Source organism: Hypanus sabinus, chromosome 19 (genome assembly GCF_030144855.1).
Source record: "Hypanus sabinus isolate sHypSab1 chromosome 19, sHypSab1.hap1, whole genome shotgun sequence".
In the NCBI taxonomy this organism is placed as follows: Eukaryota; Metazoa; Chordata; class Chondrichthyes; order Myliobatiformes; family Dasyatidae; genus Hypanus; species Hypanus sabinus.
The window spans coordinates 58,947,054-58,970,032 of NC_082724.1; the positions used below are offsets into that span (position 1 = coordinate 58,947,054).

The 22,979-nt window shown below is 42.0% G+C and overlaps 1 protein-coding gene across 8 annotated transcripts in view; it reads right to left on the reverse strand.

Annotated features, from left to right (window-relative positions):
* Positions 1-1,809: 1,809 nt before the first annotated feature.
* The window catches only part of cacna2d2a (calcium channel, voltage-dependent, alpha 2/delta subunit 2a), a 909,486-nt gene continuing 888,316 nt past the window's right edge, over positions 1,810-22,979 (reverse strand). For all 8 annotated transcript variants that reach the window (XM_059944500.1, XM_059944501.1, XM_059944510.1 and 5 more), the window contains 2 exons: positions 8,607-8,689; positions 1,810-3,507 (listed from right to left, as the gene is read on the reverse strand). In XM_059944500.1, coding sequence (XP_059800483.1) covers positions 3,379-3,507; positions 8,607-8,689 — 212 coding nt within the window. In that variant the 3' untranslated portion in view covers positions 1,810-3,378. The remainder of the gene's footprint in view (positions 3,508-8,606; positions 8,690-22,979) is intronic.

Genomic DNA, 22,979 nt, shown 5'->3' on the forward strand with positions numbered 1-22,979 from the left:
ACAACATCACAGGCCAACAGGCCTGTACTGTAACTGTGTGGTAATATTTTCTGTTCTATGTACATCTCCAGCGACCTTGCTTCATGTATTTCATTCCATTCTATATCCAGCTGATCTGCTGTAATTATGTGATTTTTCACACCATTGCTTTTGACGCACATTAACTTTTTCCTTACCTGTGACTTCCCCTCTGTCAATGTTCTCAATATGACCTCTATTTCCTTCAGCTCTGCTCCTACCATCCTCTTCCTGGACCATTCCTTTGCAATTTTCTGATTAGTTCTTCCATTTCCACCAACCACTCCTTTCTACCATTGAGGGACCCAAACAGTCCTTGTCTGTGAGGCAATAATTCACAATACAGAGTGTTTATAATGTGGTTTCCTCTATATTGTTGAAACCAAATATGGATGGGTAATTGCTTTGCACATCACCCACATTCAGCTGACAAGGGTGGCTCTAACTATATAATTGTATGTTCTTCTTCCGTTTAGATTGCTTTATCTTGGTTTTTCCTATTGTACCAACCATGCCCAAGGAAAAGCACTTCATTTCCTGATTAGGAATGCTGCAGCCCTCAGGAGTCAGTGTTGAATGGAACAGGTTCAGATAACCATTCTGCTTTAGAGCTGACCAGTTCTAACATAAGGTCATTCACCTGTAATATCAATACCATTTTATCTTCTTCTGTAGAAGCTGCCTGATCTGTTGAGTATCTCTAGTGTTCTGTTTTGCTTTGCATTTTCAACAACTGGGATTAGTATAGATAAGAACTGGATACTGGCACAAAGCAGAGCATTCAAGATTTGAACATCCTTCAATAGTACAACAGCGGTGTGCAGCTGTTTGCTTTTTTAAAATTTGTAGTGACTGATTAAAAACTAACAGACATGGGCACTTTTACATTACATAAAACACATTTCTTTATGAGTGTGCTTTCAATGGAGGTATTCAGTGATGTGTGATTAAAAAAGGTATTGCAAAGAAATGTTACTTTTACAGGGTGACAAGCATAAAGTTTCACACACAAAATGCTGGTGGAACGCAGCAGGCCAGGCAGCATCTATAGGGAGAAGCACTGTCAACGTTTCGGGCCGAGACCCTTTGTCAGGACTAACTGAAAGAAAAGATAGTAAGAGATTTGAAAGTAGGAGAGGGAGGGGGAAGGGAGAAATGCAAAATGATAGGAGAAGATTGGAGGGGGTGGGGTGAAGCTAAGAGCTGGAAAGGTGATTGGCAAAAGGGATACACAGCTGGAGAAGGGAAAGGATCATGGGACGGGAGGCCTAGGGAGAGAGGAAGGAGGTGGGGGGGAAGCACCAGAGGGAGATGGAGAACAGGCAGAGAGAGGAAAAAAAAGGTGGGGAAATAAATAAATCAGAGATGGTTAAGAAGGGGAGGAGGGGCATTAATAGAAGTTAGAGAAGTCAATGTTCACGCCATCAGGTTGGAGGCTACCCAGAAGGTATAAAAGGTGTTGTTCCTCCAATCTGAGTGTGGCTTCATCTTGACAGTAGAGGAAGCCATGGATAGACATATCAGAATGGAATTGGGACGTAGAATTAAAATGTGTGAAAGCATAAAGTTTGATAGTTATTAGCAATACATTAATTAATGCTGAAATACTGATGCTAAGTTGTACCATATTGCTTAATATTGAGATCTAGTCCTTCCTGACTCCAGAGGGTAGTGTTGAGAAACTCCAATATAGCATTCACACTTAATTCAACATCATACAGTGTAATGCACAATGTTAGATTTCCAGTCTTTTTCTCTGAAACTTTTTGAAGTTTATTTAAATACCAGGGGTGCATGTGTCCTGACTGTGTTACCCCAGAACAGGGTATTCCAGAACTGTGTCAGATGGGTAGTGGTTGCTTAAGGCAGCCTGGGTACACTTTGAGATGCTATTGCTTATTTAGCAGAGCCAACACAGGTACAGGTTATTCACTCGAAGCTCAAGAGTAACACAAACTGAAATTGTTTTTTTGGATATGAAGTTTATTTTGTGAGTGAACCACCATGTATAAGTAACATACCTAAAGAGTAATGTCCTCTGCTGATTAGAGATTTAAAAATCCCAGTGTTTTTTTAATATAGGGAGGTTTGATATCTAACAGGTGTTGAAAATTCACTCACTATAGCCGCCTAGAATGTCTATAGTGTAACAATATCACAGCACTTAAAACATGTCCAATAAATGCTACACTTACTGACTTTTGTTTGATAATCTTGGACATTATTCTTTCAAAGTGTTGACCTTCTGTAAGGAACAGATGCACAAATAACGAGCCCTGTCTGTAGGCAATACTTAATCAGCTTACAAATAATGTAACATACATCCTTCCTCTCAAGGAACATCTTGTATGGGACTTGACAAAACGCTCACCCAACCTGAACTAACATATATTTTGCACACTCTCAATCACCAAGGTCACTTACTACCTATAAGTAGCACATGGTAGAAAGGGGAAGTTAGAACAAGGCTCCTCATCTATTAGTGAAAATCACTCCTTCACTTGTCTCCTCAGTTACTGTGCAAAAAAATATTTTCACACTTAACTCATTTAATTGGAAATCCTCTAAAGTTGCCTGTGATCTGTGCTTGCACACTGTTCCACACTTACAGCAGAATGCAAGCAACAGCTGGAATGTGAACAACAGCTGGAGAACCTGAACCTCTGACAGGGCATCTGCCTTGCAGCAGCCCCTGGGCTTGGATGAAACAACAATTAAGATTAAGAGTTTAAAAGAACTAATGAGGTACATATTTAACTACTGAGGATAGCGATCTCCCTGAATAAAAAGTGGAAGCTGTGGTATAAAAACGATTCTGGCAACTGGAAGATGAGGATGGAAAACATGCTCCTGACTGCTGATGTCATAACACACTTCTGTTGCATAACAGTCCTGTAACTTTAGCTTTCCTTCATTTGGCAAAATTAAGGAGTGCATAAATAAATGCAACCTGTCAAAAGCAGATAAAAGCAGAATATACCAATGGATGTAACGATATCCAGTAACACTGAAACTGTCAAGATCTCCTATTAAAAGTAAAGAGAAGGTCAGGAAAGCAGTGAGGCCAACATAAGGTGACAAAAGGGCTCCTCTTGCATTTCCCATCTTCGTATCCATGTAAAGGTCTTCCACAAAGTAGATCCATGAAATCCTGCTTTCCCCACAAGTTATCTTGCCAGGAAAATATTGGTTGTCCAAACGACCACAATAGACCAGCTCCACACACACACACGGTTTGCAGCTCCACCACACGACAACACGGAGATGTGAGACTGGAATGAAGAAATAGGCTTCCGAGGGAGGGAAGTCCTCAGCCATGAGAGCCACACAGCTGATATCTGGTTACAAGGAAGTCCCAACTCAAAGGCCTCTGGCCAAGGGAACATGGTTGAGGTTGGTAGTCCAGGTCAGGAGAAACAGTTGCAAAATCAGCAAGGTGCAGGATGAGGGGATCAACATTGTTCCGCCACCACAGTCTGAGGTATTTTCCTGCAAAAACAGTAAACTCCTTTAACAATTCCAACTACTAACACAGCATTACAAAACAGAACCAATTACAGGCTCAGTGAGCTGACAATCAATGTTTATATTCTGCATTTGCCTTTTCTCTCTCAAATCACAAACTTGGAATACTCATATGAAATGAGGGAATAAGGAAAAGTTAGGATGGCAAAGAGAAGGCCTCTGATCAGCTTCACCTACCTGCATTTTCCCCATAAGCCTTAATTCCTCTATAGTGCAAACTCTAACTGTGTCTTAAAGATGTACTTAATGAGGTGGCCTATTCTGCTTCCCTGGGCAGAGAACTCTACAGATTCACTACTCTCTATGAAAAGCAGTTTCTTCTTATCTCCATCTTATATCTACTCCATCAAATCTTTCAGCCATGTCCCCAGGTTCTAGTTTAGTTTACCAGTGCTAACAACTTTCCTGTCTCTACCTTTCATAATGTTATGTTGATATAAGGTCCCCTCTCATTCTTTGAATTTCCAGAGTGCAGTCCCAGTTATCTTAATCTCTCCATAGAGGCTAAACCTCTCATCTCAGAATCAACCTGATGAATCTCCTCTGCACTGCCTCCAAAGTCAGTTTGTCTTCCCACAAATAATGAGACAGAACTGTATACAGTACTCCAGATGTGGGCTCACCAATACCCTGTACAGTTGCAGCATAACCTCCCACTCTTAAATTCAATCCCACTAGCAACGAAGACCAACATTCCATTTGCCTCCTTGATAAACCTGTTGCACCTGCAAACCAACCTTTTGCGATTGATGCACAAGTACTTAGGTCCCGCTGCACACCAGCATGCTGTAATCTTTTAAATAATAATTTGATCTTCAATTTTTCCTTCCAAAGTGGATGACCTCACATTTACCAGTGTTGTACTCCATCTGCCAAACACTTGTCCACTCACTTCACCTATCTATATCTCTCTGTTGATTCTCCACATCCTCTGCATGATTTGCTTTTCAGCTCAATTTAGTGTCAACAACAAACTTACATTCGCTACACTCAGTCCACTCTTCTAAATCATTAATGAATGTCATGAACATTTATGGACCCAGCACTGACCCCTGGGTCACTTCACCAACCAAAAAAAACCTATTTATCCCAACCCTCTTCCTTCCCTTGATTAACAAAACCTGTGTCCTGTTAGTACATTACTTCCAACTTCATGCATCCTTATCTTACAGATAAATCTTTATTATATACTTTCTGGAAATCCAAAGGTACAACATCCATCTATCCCCCTCTATCCACTGCATTTGTTATACCCTTGAGAACTCCATTTAGTTTGTCAAACAAGACCTGTCCTCATGATTTCATGCTGGGTCTGACTGATGGAACCACTTCTATCCAGATGTTTTGTTATTTCTTCCTTAATGATAGTTTCACACATTTTCCTGACTATAGATATTAAGCTAACAAGCCTACAGTTACATGTCTTTTTTAATAATGGTGTGATATTTGCTGTCTTTCAATCTACCCAGAGTCCAGACAACTGTGAAATTATCACTGACATGTCCACTGTATATTTAGTAAGGTAACTTTTCTTGTACCATTTCTTTCAGTACCTTGGGATGCATCCAATCAGGAGTAGGGGACTTGTCTAACTTTAGGCCCACAATTTGCTCATCACTATGTCTTTACGTATTTAGTGACAGTGATTGTATGGAGGTCCATAACTTCTTATTTCATGTTAGAAGTATCTTCCACTGTGAAGACTGACAGAAAATAGTCAAAACAGGGAATATTGGGTAACGCTGAAATGGCTAAGGCCTTGAATGACTATTACATTACCCAATATTCCCTCTTCTCATATTCCAAGTGTCCAATGTTCACTTTAACCACCCTTTTCAGCTTTATATAATTATAAAAGATTTACTATCTGTTTTTACATTTTGTGCTAGTTCATTTTCATAATCTAAAGTCCCTTTCCTTAATGCTTGCTTAGTGATTCTTCATTGCTTTTTAAAGTTTTCCCATGTTCCAGCTTCCCATTACTCTTGCTGACTTTGTATAAATGTTCTTTTCATTTATTTCCTCAGTTATTCAAGGCCAAATCTCCCTACCCATCCTATTCTTACTTTTAACTGGAATACAATTTTGTTGATCATCATGAAAAATCGCTTTGAAAGTCTTCCACAGTTCCTCAACTGCCCCACCATATAGCTATGCTAGCCAGACCTTCTCTCATTGTAGCCTTTCTTGTTTTAAGCATTGTTTAGATCAAACTATTGCACTTTCCATTTCTATGAGAGATCCAGTCATGCTGTGATTACTCTTTCCAAGTGGATCCTTAACTACAAGATCATTAATTTTAACTGTCACAGGACCAGATCTAAGATAGCATTCTCTTGTAGTTCACTTGCATCATTCGATGGACATACAGTCAATCTATGTTTATAAGCTATTTTATGTATTTATATTTATTTTTTTTATTATTATTGTGTTAGTTATCTTATTGTTCTGCATCGTATCTGGAATAACCATTATTTCATTCTCCTTTACACTTGTGTAATGGAAATGACATTAAACAATTTTGAATAATATTCTGTTCTAGAAAACTACCACTGATGCATTCTATGAAGTTGCTGTGATATTGGGAAGGTGCAGTTTTATGGAACTAAATACATTGCTAAATGGGTCAAATGACTTCCTCTGTGCTGAGCAGTACCAAGTTCCAAACTGTAGAAGCAATTACCTTAGCTAAGTAGTTATAATATTGATCATTATCAATGAAGCAGTTTGTCAATTTACGACAGGTATCACCAATGTAGAGGAGGCTGCATGTGGAGCACAGGACACTCCGTTTTACGCAGGGATCAATTCCTCCATGATTCCCTTGTCCACTTGTCCCTCCCCACTAATCTCCCTCCTTTCAATTTCCCTGCAAGCGGCCTAAGTGCCACACCTGCCCTTAAACCTCCTCCCTCATCTCCTTTTAGGGCCCCAGGCAGTCCTTCCAAGTGAGGCAACACTTCACCTGTGAATCTGCTGTGTTTAGTGCTCCTGATGCAGCCCCCTCTACATTAGTGAGACCCGTCTTTAATTGGAGGACTGCTTCATTGAGCACCTCCGCACCATCTGCCACAAGCAGGACTTCCCAGTGGCCAACAGTTCAAATCTGATTCCCATTCCCATTCTGACATGTCGATCCACGGTCTCCTCTTGTGCCAAGATGAGGTCACCCTCAGGATGAAGGAACAACACTTCATATTCTGTCTGGGTAGCCTCCAACCTGAGGACATGGATATCGATTTCTCTTTCCAGTAAACAAATATTTCTTCTCCCCTCTTCTATTCCCTACTCTCACTTTTAATCTCTTCTCACCTGCCTACTTCTTCCCCCTGGGTCCCCACCTTCCCATTCTCCTATGGTCTACTCTCCTCTCCTCTCAGATTCCTTCCTCTCATATCAGCCCTTGACCTTTCTCACCCACCTGGCTTCCCCTATCACCTTCCAGCTAGCCTCCTTCCCCTTCCCCAACCTGTTTATTCTGGCATCCTCCCCCTTCCTTCTCAGTCATGAAGGAAGATCCCAGCCCAAAATGTCAACTGTCTATTCATCTCCACAGATGCTGCCTGACCTGCAGAGTTCCTCCATCATTTTGTGTGTGTGATAGCACTCAGTCTGGCAAAAGGTAGGAAGAGATGTCTGACAAGGTGTGTGCTGGGACACTGTTTTACACCCTTTAATTAAACAATAAATAAGGCATAGAAGGATACGGTCCTAATGCGAGCAGATGAAATTAGTGTAGCCGGGCAAAAAGGTCAGCATTAATGTGCTGAGCCATTTCCGTTCTATAGTGCTTTATGTCTATGACTCTAATTGGAAATGCAACCTCAAAGCATGTGGAATGCACTAAATTGTGGGGTATAATTGAAATGCAGAATGGATAAGTAATGAGCAAATTAACCAATATAAATTAGTAGTATGAAGGGCAAAGAGGCTCTAAACTTCTTGAGAAACATGCTACAAAGGGTAGAGAAACAGACAGATATGGGCTAAATATGCATGAATCATTCAAAGTAGTGACAGATTAATAAGGATATTACAAAAATAAAGAATGAAAAGGGCTTCATTTTCAGAGGGAAAGAATAGAACATACAAATGTTATGTTGAATTTATATCAAACATAGTAGTTATCAACCATATTTTTGTATTATGTACTGTATTATGAAATGATCTGGTCTTCATATTTTGATAAAATTGATACAGAGGCATTGGACAAGCAGGGAAAAGTAACAGAATGGCACAAAATTGAGATATTATACCTGTTAGGAATGAGAATTAGGTGAGAACTTTTTTATGAGAGCAGGACTATGGGTGAAGGATGTTGCTGACTTACTAGAAATATTTATGATTATGAGAGTGTTTAGTAGTGTAGAAGATCCTGCTTCCTGTCAGTTATTAAATAACAGGGGTAAACAATCCTCTCCATCCCTATTTAACAATGATCTCTCAGTATATTGCTATTGCCATTTCTTGACAAGAAATTGTCAAGTTCCTTCTTAAAATAGTTTTCTTTTATCACTGTGCATTCCTGTGATCACTTGCAGATACTTACCAACTAGTTAGTAATCTTCTTCTATTGTCTATTGTCCTAAATTGTAAAAATGACTGATATGCTTATGTTCTGTATTGGTTCTTTCAATCCATTGTGACAAAACCTTCATTAAGAAAAGCTGAGGTAGATTCCCACTCATATTTCTTTCCTAAAGAGAAAAGGCCCAAAGGTCCTCTCTTACTTCTGGGATCAGTCTCTCCCTAGTTCTGTGTTCTCCTCACAGTTACAATGGGCTTGATTATTTGATTAAAATTTCTCCTCCTTCACCAGTTCCATCTCACCACCTCCAGAGGCACACAACCCTCTCCTAAACACACAAAAACATAACTGACACCCAAGCAACACACACAAAATGCTGGAGGAAATCAGCAAGTCAGGCAGCATCTATGGAAATGAATAGATAGTTGATGTTTCTGGCCAAGACCCTTCTTTAGGACTCAATGAGTCTTTGGGGAAATTGTTGAAATTGCCTCAGAGTAAAATTTCATCAGTGAAGATTCAGTAGAACACGTACTGATGCATTGTAATCGAAACAGTCTTCAGGTCCTTTCCGATACCGAGGATTCAACACTTCTTCACATTGATTTGGTCCATCAGCTGACAACAGAAACGTTAAGGAACTACAGTGATGTGATCTATTTGTAGCACAGGACAGAAGTCATAAAAGCAAACGCACATTGGCCTGGGAGTGGACTTCCCAAATCTGAATCTGACCTGAGAGGGGGAAACACAGCCGAGAAGGGGGAGTCTCTTTATTTATTAGGGAGAATATCATGGCAGTACTACTATGGATGGATCGTGCTGCTGACCATTTGAGTACAATTTAGGAATAGGAGTGGGGTGATCACACCGCTAGGGTCTCATCAGACATGTAGTACCAGTAGCATATACATACTGTTAACTTGTGCAATAAATGCACCTTATTATTTGTTAAGTTATTTGTGGTAATATTACCTTATGTGTTGTGTATGAGTTATATGTCTCATTTGGTGGTAAACAAATATAAACTTGCCATTCAACTTGTTTTACTCTGTCTCCCAATAGTCACCAGGAATGAGAGGCACAGGTATTTGAGAAAATCACAGAGGGCATTAGGGTTACTGCAGTAAGGGTGTTATCTTTCCTAATACTGACTGGAATTGCCTCATTGATGACATACAAGTGTGGTCAGTTTTTGGGCAATGTGCAAAGAGTTCAACTAGATGAGAGCATTAATTGACTTTACTTTTCGAAATATATTTGGGCAGGGGGTGAAGTATCAGAAAGGTGGGGGGGGCAAGTTGCAAGAGTGACCCTCATCCTCTAGGTTTCAAGGTAGTTGTGAAAAGGAATAAAGTTGGTTGAAATTGGGGGAAGACTGATTTCAATAGTGTAAAAGAGGATCTGGTGAAAGTGAATTGGGAGCAGATACTTAGATAAAATAGGAGGAGCGTTTGAAAGCCAACACAGATCTGGGCTTGTAAATTCTAGTAAAGGTAAACAAACAGCATGGCTTTCTACAGGGAAAATCTTGTCTCCCTGATTTGAGATTTTTTGTAAGGAGGTAACTAAGATGACTGATGACAACAGGGCAATAGTCTTTGTTTACATGGACTTTGGTAACACTTTTGGAAATCTTCCATGTTAGACTTCTCCGAAAGGGTTAAGGCACATGAGATTCAAAATGAGATGGCTAATTGGATCCAAAATTAACTGGGTGATAGGAAGCAGAGGATGGTGATACAGGGTTCATGTAAGCAGTGACATACTACAAATATCAGTAGGGGACCTTTACTGTTTGTGACGTATATTAACAGATGTTATGTTAAGGTATATGATTAGTAGTTTGGTAAATAACATGAACATTGATGCTGTTGTGGAGAGTGAGGGAGGATGTCTAAAGTTAAAACAGATTATAGATCTGCTGGAAGATTGGACAGAGCAATGGCAGATTGAATGACCATGGAGGAGAAGAGTTCAGACATGTTGTAAATTCTCAAAACATTGTTTAGTATACAGTTGGAGAGCTGTGTGCAATTGTGAATGCTTCATTGTAGGAAGATTGTGATTTTGCTAGAAAGGAGGTTCACAAGGAAGTTGCTTGAATTGGAGAACTTAGTTGTTGGACAAGCAGGCTGAGCTGGGAGACTGAAGGATGACCTGATAGGAGTATATAAAATTATAAGAGGCCTAGATAGGGTAGATTTTAGGAATCTTTCTTCCTTGGTAGGGGTATCAAAATCAAGAGGACATAAGTTTAAAGATGAGTGGGCAGAATTTTAAAGCAGTCTAAGGGGAGAGTATTTTAAACAGAAAGTGGCTGAGTCTGGAATGCATTATTAGAGCAGGTAGTGGAATCAGATCTTAACAGAACGGAGATGAAGCTGCCCTCCCAGGGTTTCACTTGGCTGACAGCGGCTTTTTAGCGGCACTCAAATTACAAGGTTGCTAGGAAGGAACTTAAGAAGGAAATTAGGAGAGCTAGAAGGGGCCATGAGAAGGCCTTGGTGAGCAGGATTAAGGAAAACCCCAAGGCATTCCAAAGTGTGTGAAGAGCAAGAATCTAGTATGTGAGAGAATAGGATCAATCAGGAGAGACAGTGGTAAAGTGTGTATAGAACCGGAGGAGATAGCAGAGGTACTTAATGAATACTTTGCTTCAGTACTCACCAGGGAAAATGACCTTGGCAGTTGTGGGGGTGCCTTACAGTGGACTGAAATGCTTGATCATATAGACATTAAGAAAGGGAATGTGCTGGATCTTTTGAAAAAGCAATAAATTAGATAAGTCACCACTACCAAATGAGATATACCCTAGGCTACTGTGAGATGCGAGGGAGGAGATTGCTGAGCCTCTGGCGATGATCTTTGCATCATCAACATGAATGAGAAAAGTACCAGAGGATTGGAGTATTGCAAATGTTGTTCCCTTGTTCAAGAAAGGGAGGAGAGATAACCTAGAAAATTATAGACCAGTGAGTCTGACTTCAGTGGTGGGTAAGTTATTGCAGAAGATCCTGAGAGGCAGGATTTATGAGCATTTGAAGAGACAAAATCTGATTAGTGATAGTCAGCATGGCCTGATTGAATTCTTTGAGGATGGGAACAAAACACATTGATGAAGGTAAAGCAGTGGATGCAGTGTATATGGATTTCAGTAAGGCATTTGATAAGGTTCCCCATGCAAGGTTTATTCAGAAAGTAAGGAGGCATTGGATCCAAGGAGATCTTGCTTTGTGGATCCAGAATTGGCTTGCCCACAGAAGGCAAAGGGTGGTTGTAGATGATTGGTATTCTGCATGGAGGTGGTGTTCCGCAGGGATCTGTTCTGGGACCCCTCCTCTTTGTGATTTTATAAATGACCTGGATGAAGAAGTAGAAAGGTGGATTAGTAAGTTTGCTGATGACACAAAGGTTGGGGATGTTGTGGATAGTGTGGAGGGTTGTCAGAGGTTACAGTGGGACATCGATAGGATGTAGAACTGGTCTGAGAAGTGGCAGATGGAGTTCAACCCAGATAGGTGTGAAGTGGTTCAATTTGGTAAGTCAAAATTAAAGACAGAATATTGGTAAGTGAGAGAAATGATTAAATTAAAGACGGTACTTAAGGAGTCCATTTAGAATGTGCTGACACAGAAAGAGCGTGCAAAGCAACTTGCAGGGCAACATATAAACCAATTTGCAAAATCAGGATGAAACAATAGCTTGCTGATTAAAGAAGCGATATGGGTAACGGGAAGACGTGCTTAACGGTTGAACAATAACGGTCAAAATGCGCTGAGGCTGATAAGTGGGCCAAAGGGTAATCACATTTGTAATTTTGTAATGAGATTAAGGAAGAATGTCTGCACCTCACATGTGTGCAACTCACAAAGTCGTAAACAAGTAGGGTATAAAAAACTGTGCAAAGTGTAATTCGGCACTCAATCTAGCAGGAGCTGGTTGGGTCCGACTCTGCAGACTCGAAAAATAAAGTTTACCGTTCTGCAAATTGCTGAGACTCAGTGTGTTTCTGACAACGTGGGGGCTCGTCCGGGACCCACACTCCGGCCGCGGTGGACACGAGGAAGGACATCGGAGACGGTGAACCCCGCCGAGTTTGGCGGTCCCTGACTCCTTGCTCGTCGCTCCGACGCGGCTTGAGCGAGTGATATCCGGACAGCGCAGAGCGGTAAACGGGGAGAAGGGGACAGTACCTGGTACTGGAAGTCCCCAGGACGCACCGGGTAAGTGCCTACTATTATAGTAGAAGGGTGCGGGAATAAGTAAGGACGGAGAAGACCGGGATCGCTACCCGGGGGTCCTCCTGATAAAAGTCCTTGGGACGCACCGGGTAAAGTGCCTACTGTTGCAGTAGAAGGGTGCGGGATTAAGTAAGAGTGGAATAGGATGGGAGGGGGTGGCTCTAAAAAGAAAGAGGAAACGGAAAGACCGGGACCATACCCGGGGGTTCCTCCTGATAGCCCCCTCGGTAGAATGTTTGAGAATTGGGGATGTGGAAGACTAAAAGGGAAACAAAAAAAAATGATACAGTACTGTTTAATTTGGTCGAAACAGCCGATAGAAAAACCTGCGGTCTGGTGGCCGCGGCTTGGGTCTGAGGAGGATTGGGTACGACAAGCCTTAAACATTTACGTTAATTCAAAACCAAATGTAAAACCGGAAGAAATTGCTTGTGCTTTTTGTTGGGCTCCCTGGCCAGGAGTAACAAGAAAGAGTTTTAAATTGGGCATTAAAGGGGAGCGGAAGTGGGACCCACTCGATCATTTACCCCCTCCCTATGTCCAGCCTTCTGCGCCCCTTGCGGGAGCAGAGGGAGGACGTGAAGAAAGTGAAAAAACAGAAGAAATAGACCCGGAGAGGGAAGAGAGGGATGTTAGGGAAAAAGCAAAAGCAAGGATCGAAACAAGGAGTGTGACAGGAGCAGATAAGAAAAAGAAAGACGAATTAAAAAAGGAAGAGGTACAGCTGTGTCCCCTTCGAGAGGTTCCAATGGGAGGAGAACGGGGAGGAACAGGATTTGTAAACGTCCCTCTGACAAGTACCGAAGTACGAGGATTTAAGAAAGATATGAAAACTTTATTAGAAGATCCGATGGGACTGGCAGAACAGTTGGATCAATTCTTAGGACCTAATGTTTACACTTGGGAAGAAATGCATGCGATTATGGGAACGCTATTTTCTGCACAAGAGAGGCAAATGATACGACAAGCTGCAATATCAATTTGGGGAAGGGAACAGCCGAATGAGTTACCGGGGGGACCGGAAATTTCCAGTAAATGACCCACAGTGGGACAAACAAGCAGAAGAGGGAAGACGCAATATGCGACAGTGGCGAGAGTACATCATTAAGGGAATAAGGGAGGCTGTGCCAAAAGGTCACAACTTTGCCAAGGCGTTTGGAAACCACCAAGGGAAAAATGAGAGCCCAACCGACTTCCTCGATAGGGTGCGGAAAAATGTGCAACAGTATGCGGGGGTGGACCCTAATTCGGCAGTAGGGGAACAATTCATACGAATTGAATTTGTATCAAAAGCATGGCAAGACATCCGGAAGAAGCTTGAGAAACAGGAAGATTGGAACGAAAAACCACTGAGTGAATTACTGAGACAGGCCCAAAAGGTCTATGCCCAGAGAGATGAGGAAAATCAGAAAAAGGCAGCGAAAGTAATGGTTCAAACCATCCGCCAAGTAAACTCAGAGAACAAAGAGAAAAGGGAAGCAAGGCCAGAGAGAAGCGGCTGTACTGAGGGAAGGAGGATGAGGAGGGCGGCACGATGTTTTTACTGCAATGAGGAAGGCCACTTTAAGAGGGAGTGCCCAAGATATCGAAAAGAAGTCCGAGCTTATGCCCTCATGGAAGAAGAATAGGGGTGTCAGGGGTCCCAACCCTTGGGGACGAGATACAAGCAGGAACCCCTGGTAAATTTAAAATTAGGTCCTCAAGGGTCAGAAGTAACCTTCATGGTCGACTCAGGAGCTGAAAGAACTAGTATAATCCAAGCCCCTCCGGGAACCAAGATTGGGACCAAAACCATTGGGGTTTCCGGAATAGGAGGAAAAACTATGCAGGTCCCAATAATAGAAGATGTACAGATAAAATGCGACGACCGGGAAGGTATCCAGGATGTGTTATTACTTCCGTCAGCCGGATTCAACTTATTGGGAAGAGATTTGCAGGCACTGCTAGGGATCGGGACGGTGCCATATCAAGGTGAAATTCAGGTGAAACTGTTCGTAATGACTGAAAAGAATGATCAGGAAATAAAGGCCAGTGTCTGGTATCAAGAAGGTAATCGGGGCGGCCTGGACATCACCCCACTAAAAATCACCCTGTTGCCAAACAGCCGCCCGGTGAGAAGACGGCAATATCCCATTGCCATGGAAGGGAGGAGGGGATTACAACCTGTAATTGAGACATTAGTATCAGATGGACTCCTGGAAGAATGTATGTCACCCTTTAATACCCCCATCCTACCGGTCCGAAAGCCCGACGGCACGTATCGAATGGTTCAAGATCTGAGAGGCTTAAATGCGGTAGTCCAAACACGATACCCGGTAGTGCCTAACCCCTATACATTAATGAGCAAAATACCTCCTGAACATGAATGGTTCAGTGTGATAGATCTAAAAGATGCCTTTTGGAGTTGCCCGTTGGAGGAAGGTAGCCGAGATATGTTCGCATTTGAATGGGAAAATCCCTTCACTGGGCGGAAGAAGCAACTCCGGTGGACCGTCTTGCCCCAAGGGTTCACGGAGTCCCCAAACCTATTCGAACAGGTACTGGAGCAAGTATTGGCTGGATTCCATTGTACCGAAAAGAACCAACTATTACAGTATGTCGATGACCTACTACTATCGGGACCAGCAGAGGAGGTAGTGCGAGACGATACTATAAGACTCCTGAATTACCTAGGAGAAAAAGGATTGCGGGTGTCCAAGAAGAAACTGTAATTTGTCGAGAAGGAAATAACATATCTCGGACACAGAGTCAGTAAAGGGCACCGCCAAATAACCCCAGAAAGAATAGCGGGAATAACTAAAATACCGCTTCCCAGGACAAAGAAGGAAATAAGACAATTTCTGGGCTTAGTGGGCTATTGCCGGATTTGGATAGAGAATTATACCCCCCTGGTGAGGTTTATGTACGACAAATTGGCAAAGGAAGACCGGGGAATAATCAGCTGGACCGAAGAAGAAGAACAGAAGTTCAGGAAAATAAAAGGGCAACTAATTCGGGCCCCGGTATTAACACTGCCAGCACTGGAAAAGCCCTTTCAGCTGTATGCAACAAACAATGAAGGAACTGCGTTAGGAGTACTAACCCAAGAAAAAAGAGGAAAGCGGCAACCTGTGGCCTTTTAATCAAAAATGTTAGACCCGGTATCCCGGGGATGGCCGACGTGCATACAAGCCGTAGCGGCAGCAGCCGTACTAGTAGAAGAAGCACGGAAATTAACCTTTGGGGGAAGAATGACGGTGTATACCCCGCACTCCGTTAGCACCCTCTTAGCCCAAAAAGCTCAGCGGTGGTTGACGGACTCTCGCATACTGAAATACGAAACCATTCTGATGGTCGGGGATGATTTAAGCTTTGAAAAGAACAATAGTTGTAACCCGGCACAGTTCTTATACGGGGAATCAACAGGGGAGGAAACCGAGCATAACTGCGTGGAGCTAACAGACCTTCAGACAAAAAGTAGGGAAGATCTACAAGAAGTTCCCCTAATTGAAGGCGAGGAACTATATATCGACGGCTCCTCCAGATGCATCAATGGGGTACGACACAGTGGATATGCTATTATAAACGGGAGGACTAGGGAGACGGTGGAGTCCGGCCGGCTCCCGGGTAATTGGTCAGCACAGTCTTGTGAACTATATGCCTTGCAGAGGGGACTGCAACTGTTAAGAAACAAAATAGGCACTATATACACCGATTCTAAGTATGCCTATGGAGTGGTACACACCTTCGGAAAGATTTGGAAAGAACGGGGGTTGATAACAGCCAGGGGAAGGGAATTAGCTCACGAACAAATGATAAGCATGACTCTGGAAGCCCTAATATTACCTCAAGAAATTGCAGTGGTTCACGTTCCAGGACATCAACGAGGAACAGCCCCGGAAGCAATAGGAAACCGGCTCGCAGATGAAGAAGCCAAACGGGCAGCAATGGAAAAAACGGTCCGACTTCTAACCCTGATACCAATAAGGGAAGGGCTTAACAAACTACCAGTCTTCACCCAAGTAGAAATAGACGCTATGAGCCAGCTGGGAGCCCGACAAACATCAGAAGGCGAGTGGAAGACCCCCGACAGACGGCAAGTACTGAATAAGGAAGTAACTCGTCATATACTGCAACAACTACACCAACAAAGCCATTGGGGAGTGCAAGCTATGTGCGACACTATCCTAAGGGACTATGTTTGTAAAGGGATATTCACACTAGCTCAACAGGAGGTGTGGGGCTGTTACACCTGCCAAAAGGTAAACAAGAAAATGATGCGTGCCACCCATAAGGGGGGACAAACACTAGCCGTCCGACCGTTCCATCGGATCCAAATAGACTTTACGGAACTACCACAAGTTCAGAGATGGAAGTACCTGTTAGTAATTGTGGATCACTTCACTCGGTGGGTGGAAGCATTCCCAACCACTAAAGCGGACGCCCCTACAGTGGCACGGATCCTATTAGAAAATATAGTCCCGAGATATGGAATAATGGGATCTATTGATTCAGATAGGGGAACACACTTTGCCTCAAAAACACACCAGCTAATCTGTGACGCCTTAGGAATCCAGTGGAAGCTGCACACCCCCTGGCACCCTCAGAGCTCAGGAAGAGTTGAGAGGATGAACAGTACTTTGAAGACGCAATTGACAAAACTAATGATGGAAACCAAGCTACCCTGGACCAAGTGTCTACCCCTGGCCCTACTAAGAATCCGCACGGCTCCTCGAAAAGATATAGGAGTATCCCCTTATGAAATGTTGTTTGGCCTTCCATATTGGAACAAGGTGGAGGGCTATCCTTCCCTGCAAGGGGGAGATGTCTTTGTAAGGGACTATTTACAGGCACTGTCTCGTTCTTTTGCAGAATTGCGCAGGAAGGGGTTACTCGCACAAACCCCACCTCTGGACTTCGCACTCCACCGAATTCAGCCCGGTGACTGGGTCCTGATTAAGACTTGGAAGCCAGAGAAGTTACAGCCGCAGTGGGAAGGCCCATTCCAGGTGCTACTGACCACTGAAGCCGCAGTGAGGACAAAAGAAAAAGGGTGGACCCACGCCGCGAGAATCAAGGGACCCGTAAAGCCCGAAGAAGGTGCAGAATGGACTTGCGTCCAGGGAGAAGACCCGATGGTGCTAAAGCTCAAAAGACGGACAGAATGAACTTTGGGACTGTAATGTATATACTGCTATTGTTGAGAAGCGCTGAAGGGGGATGTGATAAGTGCATGACAACGGAAAGGTGGCTCAAAAAATATCAGATAAAATAAGGAAACTGGCCCACGTGCCGGTACAGACCTGGAAGCCGCTGGGGTATTGGGACTGGCTGGATGGATGGTTGAAAGGAGGCTGGTGGCGAACCGCTTTAGGGGTTATAGGAGAGGGATTGATGGTCCTCCTTCTGCTACCATGTCTGATCCCCTGCTTGCGGGAGCTAGTAGCTCGGGTGGCAAGACAAGTCATGCAACCAGGGGCCCCAGCTGATCCTGTTCAGGTACTACAAAGGGAAATAGAGCTAGAGGAAGAAGCCTATGTAAACCCGTGGCAAAAGCCCAACTGATAGCACATTCTAAAAAGAAAAAGGGTGGATTGAGAGAAATGATTAAATTAAAGACGGTACTTAAGGAGTCCATTTAGAATGTGCTGACACAGAAAGAGCGTGCAAAGCAACTTGCAGGGCAACGTATAAACCAATTTGCAAAATCAGGATGAAACAATAGCTTGCTGATTAAAGAAGCGATACGGGTAACGGGAAGACGTGCTTAACGGTTGAACAATAACGGTCAAAATGCGCTGAGGCTGATAAGTGGGCCAAAGGGTAATCACATTTGTAATTTTGTAATGAGATTAAGGAAGAATGTCTGCACCTCACATGGGTGCAACTCACAAAGTCGTAAACAAGTAGGGTATAAAAAACTGTGCAAAGTGTAATTCGGCACTCAATCTAGCAGGAGCTGGTTGGGTCCGACTCTGCAGACTCGAAAAATAAAGTTTACCGTTCTGCAAATTGCTGAGACTCAGTGTGTTTCTGACAGTAAGGTTCTTGGCAAAATGGCACATCAGAGAGATCTTGGGGTCCGTGTCCATAGGACACTCAAAGCTGCTGTACAGGTTGACAGAGTTGTTAAGAAGGCGTGTGGTGTTTTGGGCCTTTATCAACCATGGGATTGAGTTCAAGAGTCATGAGGTAATATCAGACCATACTTGGAGTCCTATGTTTGGTTTTGATCACCTCACTACAGGAAGGATGTGAATACAAAAGAAAGAATGCAGAGGAAATTTACAAAGATCTTGAATAGGTTGAGTGAACTTGGCCTTTTCTTCTTGGAGTGATAGAGGATAGGAGGTGACCTGTGTTACGTACTCGTGACACATGACAGTGGTGCCCTTGTCACGTGACTGGGGGTTGAAGCTGTACTGGACTTGAGGTGATGGTCTTGTGATGGTGGTGACGTCATTTTCCCGCCAGTAGAGATCATGTGACGGGTTTTTTTTACAGGTTATAAAAGGTAGACCCCACCCTGTGAGGAGGGGCAGTTCGAGGCTGGATTTGCCAAGTTGACTTCATGCCACTGCGTGTTTGAAGTGATGACGCAGTTTAGTTGAAGGATGAAGTTTTTATTTAATGTCTAAAGTTTAAAAGGTCATTGCCAGCAGGTTCTTTATGATTCTGTTATTTCGCAATTAGAGGAGAGTGAAGATTCAAAGTTGGAAGTTAAAGATCAAGGAGAATCGCTTTCTACGGTGAAACGGGGGCGACCTTTGTTTGATCCTTATTTGGAAGGATTTCGTTGACTATCTTCGTGTTAATCCCTAGGTTTAACGAGAAAGGATTGAAGGTAGTGAAGAAGGAAAGGTCAGTGCCTTTAAGCCGTTCTGTTTCGTGAATTCTTCGTGGGAAGTTCGATGTCGGGGATCGAAGCAAGCGACGTGAAAGAGAATTTAAATCGTCCTGTAAAGTCTCTCCTTTTAAATGGACTGTGAGGGTATTGAACTTTTGGCAATACCACTTTAAAGAACTGTTTTGGAATACCACTTTACGAACTGTTTGAACAGCCGCTCAGCAGCTGTTTCCGGTTACGGTAGTGTTTGTTTACTTTTGGGGGGTTTGTTTTCGGTGTTTAATAAACGTGTTGTTTGTTATGAGAAACCCTTGCCGATCTCATATTTATTGTTGCCTGAATACGTAACATTAAATATGGGGGCTGTGTCTGGATTGAATCATTTGTGTTTAAATGCTTGCTGACTTTTAAATCGGTGTTTTGGAAACGGGGATTACTCGGTTCTTTTGTTTGGCTTGTTGTGGTATTCGGCAGCAATGAATATTGATGAGTTTCTGGCTTCGCCAGCTGCGGAGGTGTTGGCGAAGGCGAAAAAAACTGAGGTGTTTGAGAGACTACAGAGAAAAATCGCGTCACACTATGTGGATTCGGGTGTTTTTGATGAATCGATTTTAGAGTCGTTTCAAATAAGTAATCTGGAGATGCAGTTGCAAATCGAACAAATGAAATTGGAACAAAGTAAAGCTGATTTGGAGAGGTGTAAATTGGAGATGGAACAAAAGAAGAGAGAATTTGCATATGCAATGGAGGAATTAAAGTCTGGGAATCAGTCTTCTGGTTCTAAAAAAACGTTTGTTGCTAGTCAAGAAATTAAATTGGTCCCTCCATTTAGTGAAACAGAAGTGGAAAGGTATTTTCAACATTTTGAAACTATTGCTCGGATGTCAGAGTGGCTGAAAGATAAATGGTCAGTGTTGTTACAGAGTGTAATTAAAGGCAAAGCACAACAAGTTTACACAGCTTTAACAGCTGCGCAAGCACTTGATTATGATATTGTAAAGAGGCATATTTTAAACGCATATGAGTTAGTCCCAGAAGCATATAGGGAAAGATTCAGAAGTTTGAAAAAGTCTGTGGAAAAAACTTATGTGGAATTTGCCTATGATAAAGCTATGTGTTTTGAGAGATGGGTTTCTTCTAAAAATGTAAATGGGGACTATGATACATTGAGAGAGCTGATTTTAATGGAGGAATTTAAAAGAAGCATTCCTGTTGAACTAAGGACCTACTTAAATGAGAAGGATGCTGATAAATTGCAGGACTGTGCTAGATTAGCTGATGAGTATGTTTTGATCCATAAGAACAAATTTCCTCAGGGCAGAATTTTTAAGAGGAAAAATAACATGGAGACTCCAGGTAAATTTGAAATTAAATCAGAGGTTAATGAGAAAGTTGATGAGAAAGGAAAGCCTGTGAAGGAAAGACAGTTTGGTCTTACTTGTAACTATTGTAAGAAGCCTGGCCATGTAATAGCTAACTGTTACAAATTGAAAAAGAAAGAAAAGGAAGCAGTTCCAGATGCTTGTGTGCAACATACTGAAGCACCTGTAAAGTTACAGGGTTTGATAAAAACAAATGAGGCTTTGTTAGAGTCTGACCAAGTTAGAAAGGGATATGATCATTTTGTAACTGAAGGGTTTGTATCCTTGAAGGAAGGATCTACTCTGGTGCCAATAAAAATCCTTAGGGATACTGGTGCTTCTCAATCATTGATGTTAGACAGTGTGTTGAAGTTTAATGAAGAGTCTGATACTGGTGAGGTAAATTACATAAGAGGTGTTGGAAGTGATTTTATGCCTGTACATTTACATAAAGTAAATTTAAAGTCGGGGTTAGTTACAGGATTTGTTAAAGTAGGATTACAGCATAGCTTACCTGTGAAGGGTATTTCTTTATTGTTAGGTAATGACTTGGCAGGTGGACAAGTTTTCCTTAAGTGCATTTGACAATGGAGTCAGAGGAACCAGAGTTGAATTCTAACACAGATTCTTCCCGTGTTGTGACTAGAGCTATGGCTAAAAAGATTGATGCGCAGAATGAGGTTGTTATTCAGGACTGTTCAACTCAGGATTCGAGTTTTGAGGATGTGTCAGAGACTTTCTTATCTTCGTTGTTTGAACAAGAATCTGGGAGTAAGTCTGACTATAAAGATTTATCTTTGTCTAGGAAGGAGATGATAGCAGAGCAGAGTAGAGACTCTGAGATTATAAAATTAAAAGAGCAGGTTTTACTAGATAGTGAAATTGATAAGGTGCCAGTAGGATATTACTTGGAAAAAGGAGTGTTGATGAGGAAGTGGAGATCACCTACAATTCCTGCAAGTGAGGATTGGAATGTTGTTTACCAGGTAGTTGTTCCAAAAGCTTATCGAAATGAGATTTTGACTTTAGCTCATAGTGTGCCTTTAGGTGGACATCAAGGGGCAAGGAAAACTGTGGACAAGATTTTAAAACATTTTTACTGGCCTGGTCTAAGAAAAGATGTGGCGATGTTTTGTAAAACGTGCCATACTTGTCAAATTGTGGGTAAACCAAATCAGGTTACACCAGTAGCTCCATTACAACCTATCCCAGCATTTGGTGAACCATTTTCTAAAGTTATTGTAGATTGTGTTGGTCCATTACCAGAGACAAAAACTGGTTATCAGTATTTGTTGACTATCATGTGTACTTCTTCTAGGTTTCCAGAGGCAGTACCACTTAGGAATATAAAAGCTAAGACTGTGACAAAGGCCGTTATAAATTTTTTTACTTATTTTGGATTACCTAAGGAGATACAAACTGATCAAGGCAGTAATTTTATGTCTGGATTGTTTCAACAGATAGTTTATAAATTGGGAGCTAAGCAAATCACTTCGTCTGCATACCATTTGGAATCGCAGGGTGCCTTGGAGAGGTTTCATTCTACCCTCAAGAATATGATTAGGACATTTTGTGTGGAAAATGAAAGTGACTGGAATGAGGGTATAAACTTACTTTTATTTGCAGTAAGGGAATCGGTACAGGAATCTTTAGGTTTTAGTCCATTTGAACTTGTGTTTGGGCATAGAGTTAGAGGACCTTTAGCTTTGTTGAAAGAACAGTACACACTAATTTGTTGGACTATGTGTTGAAATTTAAGGACAGGTTACATAAAGCTTGTAGCTTAGCTAAGGAAAATTTAAAGTTGGCTCAGGAGAAAATGAAGACTTGGTATGATAAAGACGCTAGGATGAGGATGTTTAAGCCTGGAGATAAGGTGTTGGTTCTTTTCCCAGTGCAGACAAATTCTTTACAAGCTAGATTTCATGGTCCTTATGAAATTGTGTCTAAAATCAATGATGTGGATTACGTGGTAAAAACTCCAGATCGTAGAAGGTCAACACAACTTTGCCATATAAATATGTTGAAACCATATTTTGAGAAACAATCTGATACTGTGACTGTTGTGGTTAGTGAGAATGAGTTTGATTTAACTAGGAACATGATAGATGATTCATCTGACTTTCATTCTAAATCCAACATTGTTTCTGTTAGGTTACCAAATTCAACCATTCTGGAAAATATTGATGAAAAATTAGCACATTTACAGTTAGATCAGAGACAACAGATGAAGGAGTTGATTTTTAAATATAGGGAGTTGTTTCCAGATGTTCCGAGAAGGACTACTATAGCTTCACATGATGTAGATGTTGGGGATGCCAAACCTATTAAACAACATCCATATAGGATGAACAAGGAAAAATGTGAACTTGCTGAGAAAGAAATTGAATATATGTTAGAGAATAATATCATTAGACATTCTAACTCGAATTGGAGTTCGCCATGTGTTATGGTGCCAAAGCCAGATGGTAGTATTA